The 19,841-nt window shown below is 38.7% G+C and overlaps 2 protein-coding genes and 1 non-coding gene across 3 annotated transcripts in view; all 3 read right to left on the bottom strand.

Moving 5' to 3' along the window:
• Positions 1 to 3,059: 3,059 nt before the first annotated feature.
• Positions 3,060 to 9,092, bottom strand: nabp1a (nucleic acid binding protein 1a). Its single transcript, XM_041807796.1, has 6 exons — positions 7,895 to 9,092; positions 7,567 to 7,705; positions 7,061 to 7,132; positions 6,247 to 6,331; positions 4,856 to 4,925; positions 3,060 to 4,097 (listed from the first exon to the last, which is right to left on the bottom strand). Exons 1-6 carry the CDS (start codon positions 7,986 to 7,988, stop codon positions 3,886 to 3,888), a joined length of 672 nt encoding a protein of 223 aa, XP_041663730.1. The 5' UTR covers positions 7,989 to 9,092; the 3' UTR covers positions 3,060 to 3,885.
• Positions 9,093 to 9,430: 338 nt separating this feature from the next.
• trnas-cga lies at positions 9,431 to 9,512 on the bottom strand. The gene has a single exon. It is a non-coding gene; the product is annotated as a tRNA-Ser (tRNA).
• A 4,207-nt stretch (positions 9,513 to 13,719) lies between these two features.
• The window catches only part of cavin2a (caveolae associated protein 2a), a 35,675-nt gene continuing 29,553 nt past the window's right edge, over positions 13,720 to 19,841 (bottom strand). The window contains exon 2 of the mRNA XM_041807535.1: positions 13,720 to 18,425. Coding sequence (XP_041663469.1) covers positions 17,514 to 18,425 — 912 coding nt within the window. The 3' untranslated portion in view covers positions 13,720 to 17,513. The remainder of the gene's footprint in view (positions 18,426 to 19,841) is intronic.

Genomic DNA, 19,841 nt, shown 5'->3' with positions numbered 1-19,841 from the left:
GAAAAAAAATGAACAGGTAGGTATTCTAATTTTTCTTAAATGCATCTGTATGTTCACGAGAGCTGCTTGTCTGTATAGTATTGTTTTTAAGAGAGGAAAATAAACACTACAAAGTGAGATCTATTAGGGCAAGCCAAAGCTCGATAATCATGCTGCATTATAAAAATCATGACCCACATGATGTGAGCACATTTCCGACTGACTGAGGAAGTTCCCGGCTCATGACATGCATCAGTGTTGACACGAGTGACAAGTATCGCATTTCCTGCCACACTTCTCATGTGTTTTAACTTCCTGATGTCACAAGAGGATTTTTTTTTATTAGAGGAGGGATTACCAAGGCATGTTTTGATCATGTAGGTAAGATCATCATGGGAATTTAAAAAGTTGCTGTGGGAGTGATTTTTTAGCTTTAAAAAGAAACATCTGATTTTTCCTGTCTTGTTACACATACACTCCCCTCCAAAAGTATTGGAACAGTGAGGCCAATTCCTTTATTTTTGCTGTAGACTGAAAACATTTAGATTTGACATCAAAAGATGAATATGAGACTATTCATCTTACGATGTCAAACCACAATTGATGTTTACAGCACTGGTCTACCTGCACAGAAATCTGTCTGCTCTGACCTTATCAAAATTAGAGGACCACATATTGTTAAAAAATGATAATAAATCATGATTAGAAATATAATGTATGAAGGCATATTAGGCCGCCCTTGAAGATCAATAAAACATCAAGAGTGTCTGTAAATTTTGTGGCAAAAAAAGTGATTTTTTGTTTTTTTTTTGTGTGGAAAAAAATACTTTTTCAGCATCATCAAGTTGGGTATTTACAAAAGAAAAAAAGTCAGAGTTTCAGAGTTTAAAAAGTTGTGAATTTACAAGAAAAAACTTGAAATTCAAGTTTTTAAAATACTAAACTTACATTTTAAAGGCTTTAACTTAGAAGAAACTGATAACAGTGGTTGGATTTTTAAATTTTCTACTTTATAATCTCAGAAATACACTGTTTTGGTTACAATTAAGACTGTTAAAGCAAAACAAGTTTTGCCTCTATCATTTCTTTTAAAGTGGTCCTAATATGCTGTTGTAACAATGAATAGTTTATACATAGATCTTTTATCAAGAACAAGTGTCTGTAGGCCTATTGTGTTGGGATTTTGTCAATGAAAACAATTAAAATCGATATGTATTTTTTCATAGTGGTTCCTGAAGTAGCTAAGCTTTTCTCATGTATTAGTGGTGGTGGTGGTGGTGGTGGTGGTGGTGGGGGGGGGGGGCTTAAGGAAAAAAAAGGCTGAGAACCACTGCTGTAGACAACATCATCCCCAGATTCTTTGCAAATTTATACAAAGAAAAGTACTGTTATCGGCAGATACTAGCTTTAAAATGTTGCTTATGGTATGGGCAGATATGAAAATCCCTGCTGATATTTTGGCCATGCAAATCTGCCTGTATTAGGCATAGATATAGGCCAAACAAATAAGTTAGAGTTTAGACTGGAGCCACTGACATACATCAGCTAAAGTCTTTTCTTTATTCATCACCATTCCTTATGCTTTGAGGTGTGTGGGGTTTTAAAAAGTATTATACGTTTATAAATAATAAGCCAAAGTTAAGGCTTTTAAAAAGTCTTAAAGGCAAGACTATTAGGTCTTAATTTTAGTCATTTTTTGTTCTATATTGATCCAGAGAAATTGGAAGCTAGTTTCCTATGCCTTTGTGTTTTATATTTAGATTTAATCAGAGATTTGGGCATTTACCATCCACCCAGATGTATGTAAACATATTTTTATTATTAATACAAGTCAATTAAAATGAGCTGTGGCTGATAAGCTGCAAAAGTAAAGTGATAAATGTCACAATGCTTTAAAGTCTGCATTAAAGAATATTCTGAAATAGGCAAATATGCCTTGTTTTGTCTTAACACCTAAATGTAGTGTTGATATACCTACAGCATACAACTTGTCACTTCTAGATTGTGGTATGATAACTTTTAACCTGTTTAAGTTTTAAAAAAATCAGCCCCTCCACTGTCAGATATTTTTGGGTGTCTGTTTTTTTTTCTCATCTTATCTCAAAATTCTCCAAGAAAGTTTAATTTCCATTCTACAACTAGAAAAATTACCAACTTTTTTTCTTAGTCTCCATTTTTTGTCTATCAGCACAAATATCCCCGTAGTTAATATGAATCAAGAGGGTCTTAAAAGGTCTTCAAAATAATGCCAGATTATTCTTTATAGACTGGGACTGAAATGTATTAATCATTAAATTGTGTTTTACGGACTGACATTTTAGGTTAAACCTACATTTAAATATCAGTTCTGATATTGGTATCAACTTAAATTAGTTTGTAAATATTAACATATTGCATACAGGTTAAAATTCGGTGTTACGTATCCCTAGTTTGGAGATTTTTCAGAACATTGGTTACCTCTTTTTACATTTTACACATTTGAACTCTTTAGGAAATTTTTTTTGGTTTTTTGTTTTTTAATTTTCATACTACACATTGAATTCTTAGCCAGTCCGGTCCACTAGTTTAGAAATACTAAACAGGAAGAAAAAATAATTGAATATTCAGTGAAAAGGGTAACATGAGAACCAGGCCAGAACTTTCAGGTGCTTGGTGCAACAAGGGACATGAAGAAATGTTTGTGCGCAATAGTTGCCTCAAAATGGACTGTTCCACGTAAGGCTCTCTGCTGTCATTATGTTGTGACAGAGGAAGTCAAGTGTAAAACTGAAAAAAAGTATAGTTTCTCAGCTTGGACTTGGGAAAAACAACCAAAAAAAAGTTTAACATTTCAAAACACAGGTGTAATGCACTTCTGTGAGCACTGGGTGGTGCTATAGAGTAAATATTAGATACTCATGTCAGGCTTAGTTACTGGGGACAGCAGTTATCAACATGGATGGTCAGATTGAGTGAATTTTAAATATTTGGTGGGGGGTTTCTGTGGATGTTTGTACTGGTTTCTTGCAGGGGTTAATGTTGGAACTGAATACTTGTGTATTTGACCTAACCAGAAAATGCTGATGAAAATTCTAATTCCCCAGATTTAAAACCAATTTTATTACATTTTTGTTTATGTCAAATACACTACAGGAACCACTTTTTGGCAGCAGAATTACTGTAAAATTTATTGGGTGAACCGTTTTGCCAGAATTGGAGTGGTCCCACCTTGAATATGGTACAGTTGAAAGCAATGATAAAGAAAAAACATGTCCTATGGAAAAAAAAGTTCTCATTCTATCTATCCATTATTAAAATAGTCAAAACTAACACCTTTCCTGTCACAGACTCACTTCAGACACAGTTTGGTTAAGAGAGAAATGTCGCTTGTGCATTCAGTCACAGAACTAATTTTCACCAACTTAAGGCCTTTCCACTAGAGAGTAGAAATGGATTTCCTGATTTAAATGACAGGCAACATTGCTGACATAAATTAAGAGAAGAAAGTGCATCAAGTGTTCAAGTAGGGTGTATAGTTTGAAAAGACAAAACAGGACAGGGGATTAAGGAGATGTAGGGGGAAGATAACACTGGCACAGAACTGGCAAATTTGCAGTGAGATTTAGAGGACAGGGGTGCAGACTAAGAAGCACCGAGGCTCGACTATAGAAGAAGTCCTGATAGTGCATCGAGTGGTAGATCACAATCACATTGTGCTGCTTACTGAGTGCACTACTTGCACTATGCATGAAAAACAACACAATTTGTTAGCCAGTAGAAAATGATGCAAATAGTCCCTAATTGAATTCATTATTCTGAAAGTCGACATAGGCTGTGATGTGGAGAAGTCACAAATGTTAAAAAAATGGGAAAGGGAGACATGGAGATGTCCGTAATTTTCCCACATGATCCCCCGTGATCCCATTTTCATCTTTTGGCACGCCGTGGGTCCCTGCCGTTGCTAATGGTAACTGACGACTTTGCTGCAGTTGGAGGTCCTGCAGCGGTAACTGGAGGTGCTCCATTTCCAGGTGAGCGACCGTTGGGTCGCCCCATGCCCCCAAAACCAGGGTCACGAGGAGCACCAGGTGGTGGGTTGTTGTTGTTATTGTTGGCAAATGGGGGCATGGCACCATTACCTGATGGTAGAGAAATAAAAAAAATCCACACAGAGAAAGTTATATAATGAGACATTTCATTACAAAGAAAGGCTTTTCTCCACATAGATCAGTCTAACAAACCTGAGGAGAAATCACAAGTGTTCATCATAAACTTAATGATGGGATGTTTGATTTCACTACTTTGGTTTTAGAAAGAAGCATTAACCCTCTAAAACCAGCAGATTTGATGCACAGTTTTGTGAGACCTCGGGCTAATCAACATAATCAATACTATCCTCAAAAATCTTTTGTACAGAATCCAGTAAATGACTTTTAAAAAATGTCTTCCCTTAGATTATCAGCCAGAAATGTCCAATTAATTAAAATGTAAATTTATGGCAATTTTTCTTGTTTTGGCTTTTGGAAGAAGGTTGAATAAACATCTCCATTCCAAAAAAATAGAATTTTTTAGGCTGTAAAGGGTTAAGTGTTAAAGGTAAAATAACTGACACCTGTGCTTTCTAACTCAGGCGACTCAAAATTTAATAAATGTAAGTTGCCTTGCGTGCCTTCAATTATCTAAGAAGTATTTGTCTCATGATATTTCTAACATGTTAACCTATTTAAGTAAGCAATTTTTTAAAATAGATGTGTTATATATATAACTGGAAATTGTGCAGCTGTTTTGTGCTGTCATAGCCAATGCATACCACTACATGATGCATACTCTGTTGTTTTTAACTGGGTTACTGCTGAGAAGGGTATATTTGAATACATAATAATACATGTATACTGACCTGGTGGGGCAGGTGTACCTGAATTCTGATTGGGTGGAGAGTTTCCCCTCTGATTCCCATCTGGTTTTCCCTGTGAGAAAAAGCAATAGTCATCTTTTATACACTGCCTACATTGGTGTTTCACTTTAACATGGTACTGCTGAGGAGCATTTTAAAGAATGATTCAAATTCTAGTAGAGGCCATCATAGAACAGGCAGTTTAAAAGAGGAACTAGAAGGACTAAAGGCAGCCATATTATATGTATTTTTGGCTACATTAAATTGTCACCATGCAGAATGTTATACTGTCTTAACTCCATGTTTGGCAGACTTTAATGAGGAGTATAAGCTGACATGTAGATATATTACTCATGAGGGTTCTGACTTGATAGGCTAGCAGCCACTGCCTTTAAAAGCAAGCTAACCATCCTGTAGAGTCTTCGCGCATCTTTGGATCTGCACCTTCCTCTTCTAAGCTAAAGTCTTGCACAAACAAAGTGTACGACTACATTTTGCTAAATATTTCCATTATAGGTCATTTGTAAATACCTACCGATTTATTGGTTGATAAAAAAAATGGAGGAGCCAAGTGTTCCAGCTGGGTCTAAATAAAATAAGTCTGACTTCCCAGATCTGACTTTGCTAGAGCTAACTTCTGAACTCAAATTTGCAGCCAGTGCACCAAGCCTGAGACCGAGAATGGTTGTAGCTGCTGAAAGGAGCTCTTCTCAATGCCCCTAATGATGTTTGATAAATACTATTGTGTCCTACACAATGTTTAAATGCCCCCCTGCTCTACTGTCTAGATTTATGCTGTAATTTCAATCACATTTGCACCCCACAAGCTTTCTTTACTCAACATTATATTACTGTTTTCTTTTTAATGTATGATTATGATATACCAAAAGAGACTGGTTTTTACAAAAGTTGGCAGAAAACACCTGCAAGGTGTAGATACCTCCATGTTTCTATCTAACACAAGTATTCAGGGGATATCAAGCTATATTTTCTTTATTTAGACATGGCTTCTCTGCTAAATGATAACTTTCCACCTGTTTACTGCCAGAATAAACATCCAAACTTGTAGTCCAACTCCAGACAACTCTGTCCCTCTCATCTTTATGCCTTTTCACTGACAGCTGTGTAACAAGATGCATTGTCGTTGCTTCGCTTATACGTTTTCAGACCATTGCTGCATGTTTTATCTTCACGTAATATTGGATTAGTCTGGCTTTTAAATCTCATGACATAAAAGTCAGAACCCAAGCAACTTACAAAGAGCTAACATCTCGCTGGTGCACAGGGTATGACTTAAAGACGGTTGTAACTTCTAGTTTAAAGTTAGATGTTACTTTACTCCCAGGCATATGGCTAGCTGGTGCACCTGGCTACAGTTATTTATGGATACTCACAGATTTGTTTTGCTGGTTTGCTTGGGCTAGCAGCTCTGGATTTGGTTCACTGAAGTTGGGAACTTCTGAGTACACCATGCAGAACCTGCAAGGAAAAGAAGACATGTTTGATGTGGATGAAAGTTTTAATGGTCACTGCCTGATCAGAGAGCATTTAGGTTTCTTTTGTCAGTTTATTCAAAGACGATTTCAATTCAGCAACTTATATACTTCATATTTTTCTCTGATCTTATTATTAGGCCAAGGGAAACTAGTTTTGATGTACTTTGTGTGAAAAAGGTTGTAAAACTGATGTTGGTAGACAACAGAAAAATACGACTGCCCGTGTAATGTTCTTAAAATAAATGTTCATCCTTAAGAAAATTCAACTGCTGTCAAGCACATTTTCTGAATATACAGTCGCAGGAAAATTTCCAATTATACACTGCTCTTCAAGTTTTATTGAATTACCCCCTTGGGGAAAAAAATTAAGTGTTTTGAATTTGTAAGTTAAGATGATAAGTGCTAGCTTAGTTCTGTGGGTAGAGCGGGGTAGAGCTTTATTGGTTTGGATTTTTTTGTTTGTTTTTATGTTTGCACAGCATGTTGATTGTTGTTTTGTGCTGAATCATGTCCACTTTTGGTCCAATGCTGGAAAATAAAAGACTAGAATTTCTGGACTCCGCCATCAGTAGTGTCTACCCTGTTTTTTTTCTCTCTTTTTTTTTTTTTAAGTTTTGGCCTCAAAACACTAGACCCCTTCCACCAGGAGTGCGAGTCCCATGCCAAATCAAAAGGTTTTTAAATATTTTTTTTATTGTAGCCAGTTACTTACTCTCCAATCTTCTGCAGATCTCCTCCTCTTCCAGTGTATAAGGTCAAGCAGCCTTTCCATATGGATGCATATCTAAGAAAGATCAGAAGGTCAATTTATGAAGAGAGATTTCTACACTACACTACAATTTTCTCATGCACTTAAATGATCAAGGGATATACTATATTCATATAAATTTGTCACTAATACCAAGTGATTTTTTTTCCTATCCATTTCATTTGGGAACAAAGGTCCCCTGCACACCTTATTTCTAAAACTGAGACTATCTCAGGGCAGAACCTGTAAATTAGTTATCTAAAGTAACCATGTGAAGTTCTCCTTATCATTTTATTGTTCTTAATAACTTTCCATCAATTGTTAGCTTTGTAAAATAGTGTTTGGGCATGTTTTCACAGGTAAGTCAGCCTGTAGTCTCCAATGAGCCAGACTTATCCACAGCTATGCATAAACGTCTCATTTCTAAAGGGAAATAAAGATTACTGTATCAGTGATTTCAACAGCCCTACCCTCTGGTCAGCTTGATGATGTCCCCTGGCTGGATAAGGCTGCCGAGTTCATCCCAAACAGAGATGGCAATGCTCCCACTCTTGTCTGCCACCTTGCATGAGCGCACCTCATGACCATCTTTCGTTTTGGTTACTCGCCCTGAAAGAACAAAGCATTTATCAGGTTAACATGTGGCTAACGTTACATATCAACAGATCTTCCAAGGGTTAAATTATCGACATCGGCCTTATTGACGTTCATATATGACTGTTGAAACATTACCTCTGGCTGCTTAAAGGAAAAAAGACACGAGTTGATGGTATTTCGCATCATGCCCAAACTACTTACCTATTTCCAAAACGATGAACACGATATTCAAATTTTTGGACCCGGGCTTCACGTCCTTTATCAAAAACAAGGCCTCGTTTGTGGGAGCTGCCATCGTTTGCCTTGAAGAAAGCTGTTCGTTCACCTTATATCACTTAAAACTCAGTAGCCAACTACTGCCTGTCTGCACAGAGCAGCTACAACATTAGCTTCAGCTAAGCTAACTCGCTAGCCTACTGGCTAAGTAGGAAACAAGGGCTACTTCGGCAACTAAAACGTTACCGTTTATCCTAAAAGACTTAAAATGTGCTATTTGGGTAACAGGCCGCTATTAAATTGCGATAGTATATGTCAATGAAGAGGTTGGCCGCTTCAAAACGACCTACAAACTCGCAGTGACTTCACTTAGAAGCGATATCAGAGCACTGGGCTAAGCGTTAGCTAAAGGCTAGTAAAGCTATCCTCTTTTGATTTCAGGATGCCAGTCTCTGTGCATCTTTTTTCACAGATTTCGCCATGATGACAGCTTCATTCCTTACATAATCCTATTGACGCGTTGGATGTTTTTAATGGCTCTTAAGCACTGGATTTGGCAGAAAGGCTAAAGATACAGCAGCATGAATGGTTGCGAGTCAAACCTCAGATGTCCTAACAAAGACCGCTCCCTGCTTTAAGATACGTCAGCTATAAGTCTTATTGCTGCTGTACTCAATGTGAAGACTTCGGCTGAAAGTGTCAATCGACAAGCTGGATGACCTAGTCCTCGTAAATATCCTTTTCAGATCGATCGCATTTCTGTAGAGAGCCTTTTTGAACTATAAAGGAAGTATTAGCCTAGCACGCAGTCTGCTTTGTTATAAGCCAAGTGTGTCTAGAGCGGACAGTGTTCCTCTTCACGGCGCTATTCGTCTAAAAGCTTTATGTTCAATGTCCTGGTTATGTATGCCTCTAAACCACTAAATACCCCTAAACGCTTTATAAAACCTGTACAAGCTGTTGACAGCACGCTTTGCCCCTGCTTCAACAATGCCCCAAAATCTACGTCAGCGAGCAGTGCCGGTCTGTTTTATCTAACTCGGTAAGTTCCATTATGTGTCTGGTAATGGGATATAACCGGAGAACTTTCTTCTTTGTGTCTGTCCTGACCTAATCGATTTACGGACAGCGACTTTAGCTGTGTTCTGCCTCTATTTATTGATTTATGAAACAAAGAAAACCCCAAACATGCAGAGAAAAGAAAGTAGTTGGTTCGTTCCTAAATGATTCGAGTCAACGCGAGAATGCACGAGAGTTTTTAGACGCTGAATTCGAGCAGAGTATGAAGCAAAAATGACTATTTCTATTTGAATCCACAATATTAAGGATTTATTGGGTTTTATTTATGTTCATAACAACACCTCTGTCCAACAGTGGCTCGACTTCGTCCCATACATTTTAACGCGTCCTACGTAAAGACATGCAATTTGGCACTTCAGAGTGACATTCATCCAACACGACAGTTAATGTGTCAATGAGAGGATTTTTTTACCCGACTTTAAGTCGGTAACGAAAAAGTGACGTCACGAACAGGATTCGAACCTGTGCGGGGAAACCCCATTGGATTTCGAGTCCAACGCCTTAACCTCTCGGCCACCGTGACAAATACATGTGCAATGAGGTACGGGAAGAGAATTTAAATATAGACATTGTAGTGTTATTTTTTTTTTTGCATGTAATGTTTAATTCTGTATATAAACTGAAATTAGGAAAATTTCCTTATACAGAGTTGGTAATCAAAGGAACATCAGTCTGAAAGGCCAATATCGATAAAGATTAATGGAGTGTTTCCTCGAGTTTAACACTGGAGGGAGACAAACACCATGTAAAAAGCTATACACCAAACACAGATTCATAAAATCAGTGTTATTTCTTTCTCTCCATCTTGCCTCCCCTTTCTTCTCTTCCCACCTCAGTCAGTTGTATTGCTACGTTGCTGAAGTATTGCTACAATTGAAATGATTATTCTTTACAGTACAAGGTCTGTGTTGCTGAGTCTGAGTGACACCATGTTGTGAAGCAACACAGCAAATTTTGGAATTTGCTGGAGTGTTTGTGTTTTGATGGTCGACTACTGTATTCACCTGTCCAGGTGCTAAAGTGTTTTGTTTTGTTTTTTTGTTCTTTAAATATTTCTTCTTGAAAATTTAGCAGCGATTTTTGTATTTCTATCATTTATTGTCATGAACTTCACTGACTTGCCATCTTACTACTGCCTCAAAAATCATTTTTTTTCCCCAGAGACAGTCGCTCAGTACAGTGTTTTCTACCATCTCAGCAGTGTTTGACTTTTGACTGCTGTGTTTATGATGTGAAAACAGTTTGATTTTGAGCACAGTTAAAGCTGTTAAATGTGCTCGTTTGATTTTGACAGCAGAACCAGAAGAGCTGTGAAAGTAATTTGAAAACTGAGGTTTGTGTACATGCTTTAGAGAAAATGGAAGAAGAGTTTAGGAAATGTCTTAGGAATTAGGAAAAACTGTACAAAAATGTTGATAATGTACACCGCTTTCCACAGTATTAAGCAAATGACATTTTTCTCTTATTTTCCAAAATATTAATGCAAATGACAGAGTATTTTTCAAGTCATTCGCTATTAGAGCATAATTCAAATGTTTTTGAACAAACTTCATAATGATAACTGTTATTTTTTTAAAAATAAAAACCCCAAAATGCACTTTCCACATTATTAAGCAGGCCACAGGTTTCAAGCAATATGGGAAAGAAAAAGGATCTCTCTGATGCCGAAAAGTGTCAAATAGTGTAATGCCTTGGACAAGGAATGAAAACATTAAATATTTCACGAAAAATTAATCGTGATCAATGTACTGTGGAGAAATTTGTGGCTGATTCAGAGCACAGATGGGTTCGTTCAGATAAAGGCATAATGAGGGAGGTTTCTGCCAGAGAAATTCATCAGATTAAGAAAGCAGATGCTAAAATGTCATTACAAAGCAGCAAACAGGTATTTGAAGCTGCTGGTGCCTCTGGAGTCCCACCAACCTCAAGGTGCAGGATCCTCCAGAGGCTTGCAGTCGTGTATAAACCTACTATTTGGCCACCCTATCCAATGCTCACAAGCAGAAATGGTTACAGTGGGCCCAGAAATACATGAAGACTCATTTTCAAACAGTCTTGTTGACTGATAAGTGCTGTGCAACCCTGGATGGTCCAGATGGAGGAGCAGTGGATGGTTGGTGGATGGCCACCATGTCCCAATAAGGCTGTGACGTCAGCAAGGAGGGGGCAGAGTCCTGTTTTGGGCCGGATTCATGAGGAGAGAGCTGGTAGGTCCCTTTAGGGTCCCTGAAAGTGTGAAAATGACCTCAGCAAAGTATATAGAGTTTCTGACTGACCACTTTCTTCCATGGTAAAGAAGAAGAGCAGTGCCTTCTATAGCAAAATTATCTTCATGCATTACAATTCACCATCTCATGCTGCAAAGAATCCCTCTATGTCATTGGCTGCTATGGGCATAAAAGGAGAGAAACTCATGCTGTGGCCCCATCCTCCCTTGACCTCAACCCTACTGAGAACCTTTGGAGCATCCTCAAGCTAAAGATCTATGAGGGTGGGAGGCAGTTCACATCAAAACTGCAATTCTGGGAGGCTATTCTGGCATCCTGCAAAGAAATTCCTGCAGAAACTATCCAAAAACTCAATGGATGCAAGAACTGTGAAGGGGATATCAAAGAAGTGGTCTTTACGTTAACATGTAACTTTGCCTGTTAAGATGTTTTTGATTGAAATAGCTTTTGATTTCAGTAAATATGACCTCCTAATGCTGCAAATTCAACAAATGTCCATTTTCAGTTCTTTAAAAACAAAAAAATGTTTTAAAACTCTGTCATGCTTAATAGTGTGGAAAAGTGCTTTTTTTTTTTTTAATAAAATAATGGTTATCATTATGAAGTTTGTTCAAAAACATTTGAATTATGCTCTAATGGCTGATGACTTGAAAAATACTCTGTCATTTGCATTAATATTTTGGAAAATAAGAGAAAAATGTCATTTGCTTAATAATGTGGAAAGCAGTGTAGGTATGTTTGGATTAATTCATACAAAAGATCAGGGCAGTATGACAAAAATACAGCTCATGAAAAAAGCTACTTTCATAGATGCTCAATATGGCCTCTCTCTTCTTGGTGGGCATAGGGTCTAACTGAGCATGTGTAGTGTGAGTGTCATCACTCCAGCATGTTTCTGATTGGAGAAATAAGGCTTGTTGCAACTGTCCCTTGTTGCAACTGTACCCAGTCTCCCCTACTTATAAGACTTTAATCCTTAAACTGTGCACTACAAATAAAACATCAAGCCATTTTACCACTTGCTAAATTAATCCCAAACAATGTTATTACCTACACTTACTTTCACTGGAATAAATTAACTTCCCAAGCTTCCAACCTTTACAACATGCTTCCTGGTGAACTCTAGGTCAAACATGCAAATGAGTTAAATCCCAGCATGCATGACACACATAACATCATCTACCATAATTCAGTTTATGTGAAATGTATGACATGTACTCATCTGCTGGGAAAAAAACGCAAACAACAAGTGAATGTTATCAAATCTTTATTGATAAAGACAATACTAATTTCTGAAAGGAAATGCCTGTATGCTTGAAACAAGTGTCAGGAGAACATTAACACTCGAGTGGCTTCTGCTGTGAGGGAAACTTCTTTGGTTTAAGGGGTTAACTAAGGGAGCGGAAATAAAGGAGAAACAAAGATGATGTTAAATGATTTATCACTACATATGTTCTCAAAAAGACCCACAGTAAACAGGGTAGATTTCATGATGCATAAAATCAGACTTTAAGGCAAATCTGGATACAACATGTTTAATATTAGCAGATATACCAGCGCAACACATGAACTTGATTAGGCAGAAAAAACTCAAAGCCAGTCACATTTAACCTCTAAAGCAGACATAATGTACACAGTAAGCCTAGTGTTTGATCCCTTTTCAGTGAGATGATTTATACAGAGAAGAATCAAAATAGAAGAAAGCTCAAAACGACTAAGCACATTTAATATACAGTTAAAAATCAGTTATATCTAATTATTTATATTCTCCCTACAAAACCCATTGAGTAAACTGGCAGGTACATTTTATAACACATGTAGTATTAAAAAGGCTTTACACAAGCTGTTAAAAATATTTCTGCTATTCCATGTGCACTCTTGTTTACTACACCTCAGTGACAGTGATATTGCATAGATATGTAATGAGTCTCATCTAGTGTAAGATACACAAGGGAGGCAAAGGTAAGGAATCCTGCAGAGACTGATACCGGTATGTAACCTCCCTTCCATTCTGTTCAGACGTTCACAATTTTAACTTCTTTCTGCCAAGCTGTGCATATGCCTAACCCCAAGGCAACTTTGATGAAGTTCTTTATCACCTTTTCCAATAACTGAAATCCTTTCTCACACTTCCAAAACCCACACGGACCAATGCCCAGGAGCCGCCACAGGAGCAGAACACCTGTGGCTCTGCACCGTCTCAACAAGGAGGGCCAAGGCTATGAAAAATAGGCCAAGCAAGAGTAATTCGTCAAAGCTGGGAATGCTGTCCTCTGCTTTAATCCACCTCTTTGACCTCTCTTGTATCTGGCACCTGGAATCTCGTACTGGATCATTTTAGGGAGTCATGGCATTAGACGTCTGTAACTGAGGCCAAGGTTGCACAATTAAGGTGCAATTAGACAAAGGACACTTTATAGGATTACTCTCAGTTAACTGTGAGTACATTTTACTACAATAAAGCTGACTTTAATTCTATATCGCTGGTATCTGCTATGCCCCCCACCCCCCACCCCCACCCAAAGATGCATAGATTCCTCAGGAGAGGAAAGACATGCATAAAGGCATGCCTGAATAATCACTCATATCTACAAAAAGATAGGAAACCTTCCTCTGTGCATGGTTAAGGCTCTGTCGGAGTATATGTTTGCACATAGGAGGGGTGGATTTTGTAATGGAGCCCTGATTGTGTTGATGTCTTCAACATGTGAAACTAAGAAAACCTCTACAGGGGCATCACAGAAAATTAGAATAACATGATAAAGATTATTCTCATATAAAGAGAAATAATACAACCTTTTTCATTTAATCTTGATAATTACAGCTCACAAAAATCAGAACTCTGCTATCTCACCAGCCAAAACTACCAGAAGCTGGTTTGCTGACCATGGTATTACTGTGTTTGATTGGTCAACCCACTCACCTGACCTGAACCCTATAGAGCAAAGGTCATCAACTACCTTTGTACAAGGGACCCTTTTTCCTTGATGGACGCTTTGGGGCCGACTTTCAAACATTTAGACATTTTAGTCTAATAAACATATTTGCAAGATATCTTTACTTTCTTTCAAATGTATGCAATTTTTTTTTAAATGAGATCACTCCATGTACCATAGCCTGCCACAAGGGAGCAATTGAGATATTTTTGCTGGATATTTATTTATTTTTTCTGGGACTGTTATGTCCTGATAATGTGCTGTGTCCTGACTGATGAATAAAAACATGCAAGACATAGGTCTTTAGTTTCGATTCTCAGAGGAAAACACCTAAATTTAAAAGAAAATCAGTTTTAATCAAGAATGAACTGATAAGTATATGTTTATCATGCATCTTATTTGCCAATAATTGCTGACAGGTAGATTTAAAATGTAAAATGGATCAAATATTAGACCAATCTGGGCATTTTTTTCAATATCAATTGTTGAGGGGGGGTTATAGTCGATGATCAATGCGATAGAGAATCCCTGCAAAAATGTCAAGGGGAAGATACAAGACGCCAGACTGATCAATACAGATGAGCTGAAGGCTGCTATCAGAGCAGCCTGCTCTTCATAACACCCTAGCAGTGCCACAGACTGACTGCCTCCATGCAATGATGCATTTATGCAGTAATCCATGAAAAAGAAGCAATGACCAATTATACAAGTACATAAATAAGGTTACATTTCTAGATAGTAGATATTTCTCTATTAAGTTTTTTTTTTAATTGGCATTTTGTAATATTCTTCTATTTTGAGATAGTGGAGTTATTTATGAAGATTAAAACAAAATAAATGTCACTTTATAATGATGAATCTAGAAAATATGGAAGTTTGACTTTTGAATTAATTCACAGGAAAAAAATAACTTTTTCACGGTATTCTAATTTTTTGAGATGCACTTGTAAAATACAAGCTATGGACACCTGTAAGAATACCACAACTTATAAACACCCAAATATCACTGAAAAACTCAATAAAATTAACTCACAGATACAATTTTAACTGTAAAGTACACACACACACTTGAGACAGTTATCATAAAGTTACAATTTTAGGGTGAATGCTCTTAATACCTAGAGAAAAGTGTGGCCTTACACAGAAATAAACATTAATTCCTGTACATAAACATACACAGTTGCCTTTCAGACAAGACAAAGGCAGAACAAGTGACATTTGAAATGTAAATATTAAAATCGGTGAGCTAACTGGAGTTACTTATGTTTTCTAGAGCAGCTTCCATCCTGCACTGGTGTCCTTCAATTATGCCACTGTGATTGAACAAAAACATGTTAATAAGTAACTTTAATTTCATATTTTGCTTTTAAATTTTTAAGTTTTGTGATCTTTAACAACCAAAAGACTATTAGTAAACCTATACATATATATTCTAATCTTCAGGGTTTATTGTTACTTTATTGGCGATCACATGAACTAAAATAACTGATTTACCACTTTAATGTATTAGTTTTGTCACTTATCAAGTTATGAAAAACAAATTAGACATCCTGATAGAAGTCACATACAATTTAACAGCCGAAGCATAGGCACCTGTAAGATCTGGGCCTTTTCCGCATAGGTCCAAAGAATTCAGTAAACAACCTCTCGTTCACTACAAAACACCCAAAGACTGTCTTACTTTAAACCCAGAACCTCCCCATTCCAACTCTTACACAACCGGGCAACACACTGCCTCAAACAGGCAGCGGCCAGGTCTGCTGTTGCCAGAGATTTACTATTTTTCACAAAAACACAAAGAACAAAGAGGCTATTTGTCAGTGAGGAAGAGAGCTCCAGAGACAGACAAACAGAGCAGGAGAGAGATAGTTGGCCCAGTGCCCTGGAGATGTGCTGCTATTGAAGAGGTGGGCACCCGTTGATTGGATTGAGTTATGGTGCATTGGTGCAATGTTGTTTTCTTTGGACCACTCTTCTACAGGGTTTGAGAAGCGCTTGCACTTGATTCTGATACTCTGTGAGGTTTAATAGCTGAGCTTGCCCATGTAGACCCTACCACAGCTTTTAAAACTTGGCTGGTGATAATTGAATAAAATAATAAAGAATAGGCCAAAGACTGGCATCTTGAGTATCCAAGAATGGACAACTAGGGCCAAGTATGTTGACCCCAGGAAAAGGCAACCAGTCAAAGAATGGACAACCTGAGTATATAGTATATGGCCCAAGGATGCAACACTCAAGTTTTTTAGTCCTCGTATGGGCAACCAGGTATTTCTAGTTCAGGGATGGACAATGTGAGTATAAATTAGTCCAGGGATGTACATCTTGAGTACGTTTGTCCAAGAATGGGCAACCATGGTATGTTGATCCATGGATGGGAAACCAGGGTATGTTGTTTTAAGGATTGACAACCATGTTATGCTAGTCCATGGATGACTGACCTGAGTATATGTTGGTCCAAGGCTGTACAACTCACGTTTATCAGTCCTAGGATGGGCAACCAGGGCATTCTAGTTCAGGGATGGACGACCTGAGTCTGTGTTTGTACATCTTGAGTCCATTGGTCCAAGGATAGGCAACCAGGGTATGTTGGTTTAAGGGTAGGCAGCCAGGTTATGTCAGTCCAGGGATGGACAACCCGAGTATAGGGTAGTCCAGAGATGTACTGCTTGAGTATGTTGGTTCTAGGATGGGCACCCAAGGGATGCTGATTCTTGGGATTTGCTGCCAGGGCCTGCTAGTTCAGGGATGGGCAACCTGAGTATAGGATGGTCCAGAGATGGGCATCTCGAGTATGCTGGTCCAAGGATAGGCAACCAAGGTATGTTGATCCAAGGATGGGCAAGGTTATGTCAGTCCAAGGATGGACAACCTAAGTATAGGTTAGTCCAGGGATGTGCAGCTTGAGTACATTGGTCTTAGGATGGGCAAAAGAGGTATGTTGGTCCAAGGATGGGCAACCAGGGTATGTTGGTTTAAGGAACGGGAGCTTAGTCCAGGGGTAGACGACCTGAGTATATGTTGGCCAAGGGATATGCAGCTTGAATATGGTGGTCATGGGACAATTTGATTATGCTGGTTCAAGGATGGACCCCCCAAGTGTCTTGGTCCAAAGATGGACAATTAGGGTATGTCAGACCAAAATTTGAGATCTTGAGTAATTGTAACAAGAATCACCAAAGAATGGGTTCGTGTGGAACAAACAGGCTTATGATGATGATAAGGATGGGTGATTGCAAGAAACCTTGACTATTCAAGGTGAAAGATGACTTGGGCCTACTGGGTGTTCAAAAATCTAGAAACTTTAGACAGAAGAGAAAGATTTGTAAACTAGATTTGATGCTCTCTACAATCACACATTTAAGACATTTGCTCTACAGCAATTGTTGCTGTGGGAATCTGGGTATCTGCTGCTGTTGCAACAGGGCTTTTGTGTTCTTCCTTTCCTTCTTCGTCGTTATCCTCCTCGTCATCCTCCCCAATAATCTCATCATTTTCTGGGACTGCCAAGCCTGCAGAACGCTCACCATTTATCCCGCACTCAATGCTTGGTGCTTCTCCATTGATAGCCAGCTCTACCTTGATGCTATCTGGGGTGGAGGGACTTAGCATCTCCTGAATTTCCTCCACCATGTCCTCTTGGGTGTGCACCTCTGCAAGGGGAACCTCCTCTTCAACATCTAAGCCCCCCAAAGCAGGTATCTCCACATGGGCGTCTTCCACAGGCGATACCACGTCTTGTGTTGGTACTTCCCCATCTCTGACTTTCTTGACATTGAAGGTCATAGGAGACACCTTGAAGGAGGAACTCTTGGCAGTAGGGCTCTTGGGATGGTTGGGGGTTAGGCTCTTCTTGATTTTCTCACGCTTCTCAAGTGGAACAATCTTAGTGGTGATCTGGTTCACCTTCTTCTCGATGCTCTGGCGTGAGAAGGCCTTCTTTAGACTATCAACTTTCCTAAGGCTGGAGCGCTTGAATTTATCAGCCCTTCTCTCATATGCCTGGGAAGTGCCCGCACCAACTCCATCATCACAATCAAGCAGCTCTTCTCCCTCTTTGTGAGCTGTAAGATCATCATCCTCATCAGAGGACAGGCTTATGGTTTGAAGACCTTCCTCTTGGGTGCGACTACCATCAGCAGAGCCAGTGATGGATGGAGTAGGGCCAGCAATAGATGGAGTCAGGTTGGTGGATTCTGCATCATACTGGCTTGGTTGCGGGGTCTTGAGGGAGTCTTTAACTGACACACTAGTTGGGATCTCGTTGTCTTCCTGTAGGGAAGGAGAACAGAAATATGTGAGTTTATAGTGAAAAGAAAGGCTTTAAAATGTAAAAGTCACTCTACCAGCCAAGCATAGCCAAGATATTTTAGATGAATTTCTAAACATAACCCACCATACCACCTGCTATACTAACTTCTAGCTAGGGTGTTGACATTGTAATCGGACATTTTTAATTTAATACCCTATACACACAACATATTATGGTTTCGCCCTGCCTGGTGAGGTCTGAGGAAACCAGTCCCTGCATGCCTTACACACTCACTTCTCAAGACATTTGAGGAATTCCATCTGTTTCTCTGCAGAAAATGTACGCTCTTCTCAATGTTCTGTCATTTATATCCCTCTCTGCTTTTAACACAGCTTCCATGAACACACATGTGACATAATCAGAGAGAGAGATGGAAAACACCAGGTTCAATAACCAGAGTTTCAGTTTGTTACTGCTCACTCTCTTCTCTTGCTTCCTACTTGCTGCCTATCCATCCGCGTACAATCAGGCAATCGCACACATGTGGGAGTGCACATACACATACGATGTTCCACTCCACTGGGGATTTATGACCTACTGCTCCCACCCCCATTTGCCCCCATCCTTTCACACCCAGGAGTGGAGTGAAGGTGCAGCCTCAGTGGTTGACATACTCCACTACACTTCTGAAATGCTTATAAAGAAAGCCCCCCTATTGACATCAGCTTAAGGTATCAACAGTGGATACTTGGTTTTTGAGCTGACTTAACACATCAGTTTACAGCGCTCTTCTATATCTTTTAAAGACAAGGTACAATACATGGATTGTTGTACAGTCAGCAACTCACATGCAGCACACCTTTTTGCCTCACATAAGCTCTGAATTAGGGATGTTTCTAGCAAGTAATTTCAAAGACAGTTTAACACAAATCAAAATTCAGACTACTCGAAAAACTGAACTGTCAAAATTGAGAACCATTAAGTTAACACTGCTAAACACTGGATCCCAGCATCAGCAGGTTAACATCATACTGTTTCAACAAATTTGGCAAACTTTTAAAATGCTAGTGCTGCTAGCCTTCCGTACTCTGTACAAGTTTACCCACATATCTGTGCTGAATGTCGTTACATGTTGTTTTACCTACAAATAATTTTATCTCTGTTTCTAAGTTAAAACACTGTCAAACCATACTGCTCATCTGAAATGGCATCTGTGCACTGTGCTTATTTATGTCCAGGTAGTAAGAGCATTGTGACCATAAAACAGTAGCTACAACTGGAGTTATAGCACTGGCTCATCGTGGGCGACTGTGTTACAGTGTAGGCCTGGTTTATGCTCATGCATTGAGTTTACACTATAGTGGTCTATGCCATTGTATGCACATCATACTTAAGCAGTGGTGTGTCCATATTGCTCTGCAATACTCTGCATAACC

This window comes from Cheilinus undulatus, linkage group 15, assembly GCF_018320785.1.
Source record: "Cheilinus undulatus linkage group 15, ASM1832078v1, whole genome shotgun sequence".
In the NCBI taxonomy this organism is placed as follows: domain Eukaryota; kingdom Metazoa; phylum Chordata; class Actinopteri; order Labriformes; family Labridae; genus Cheilinus; species Cheilinus undulatus.
The sequence above is the reverse complement of the archived record's forward strand: the minus strand, read 5'-3'. Positions and strand labels throughout refer to the sequence as shown.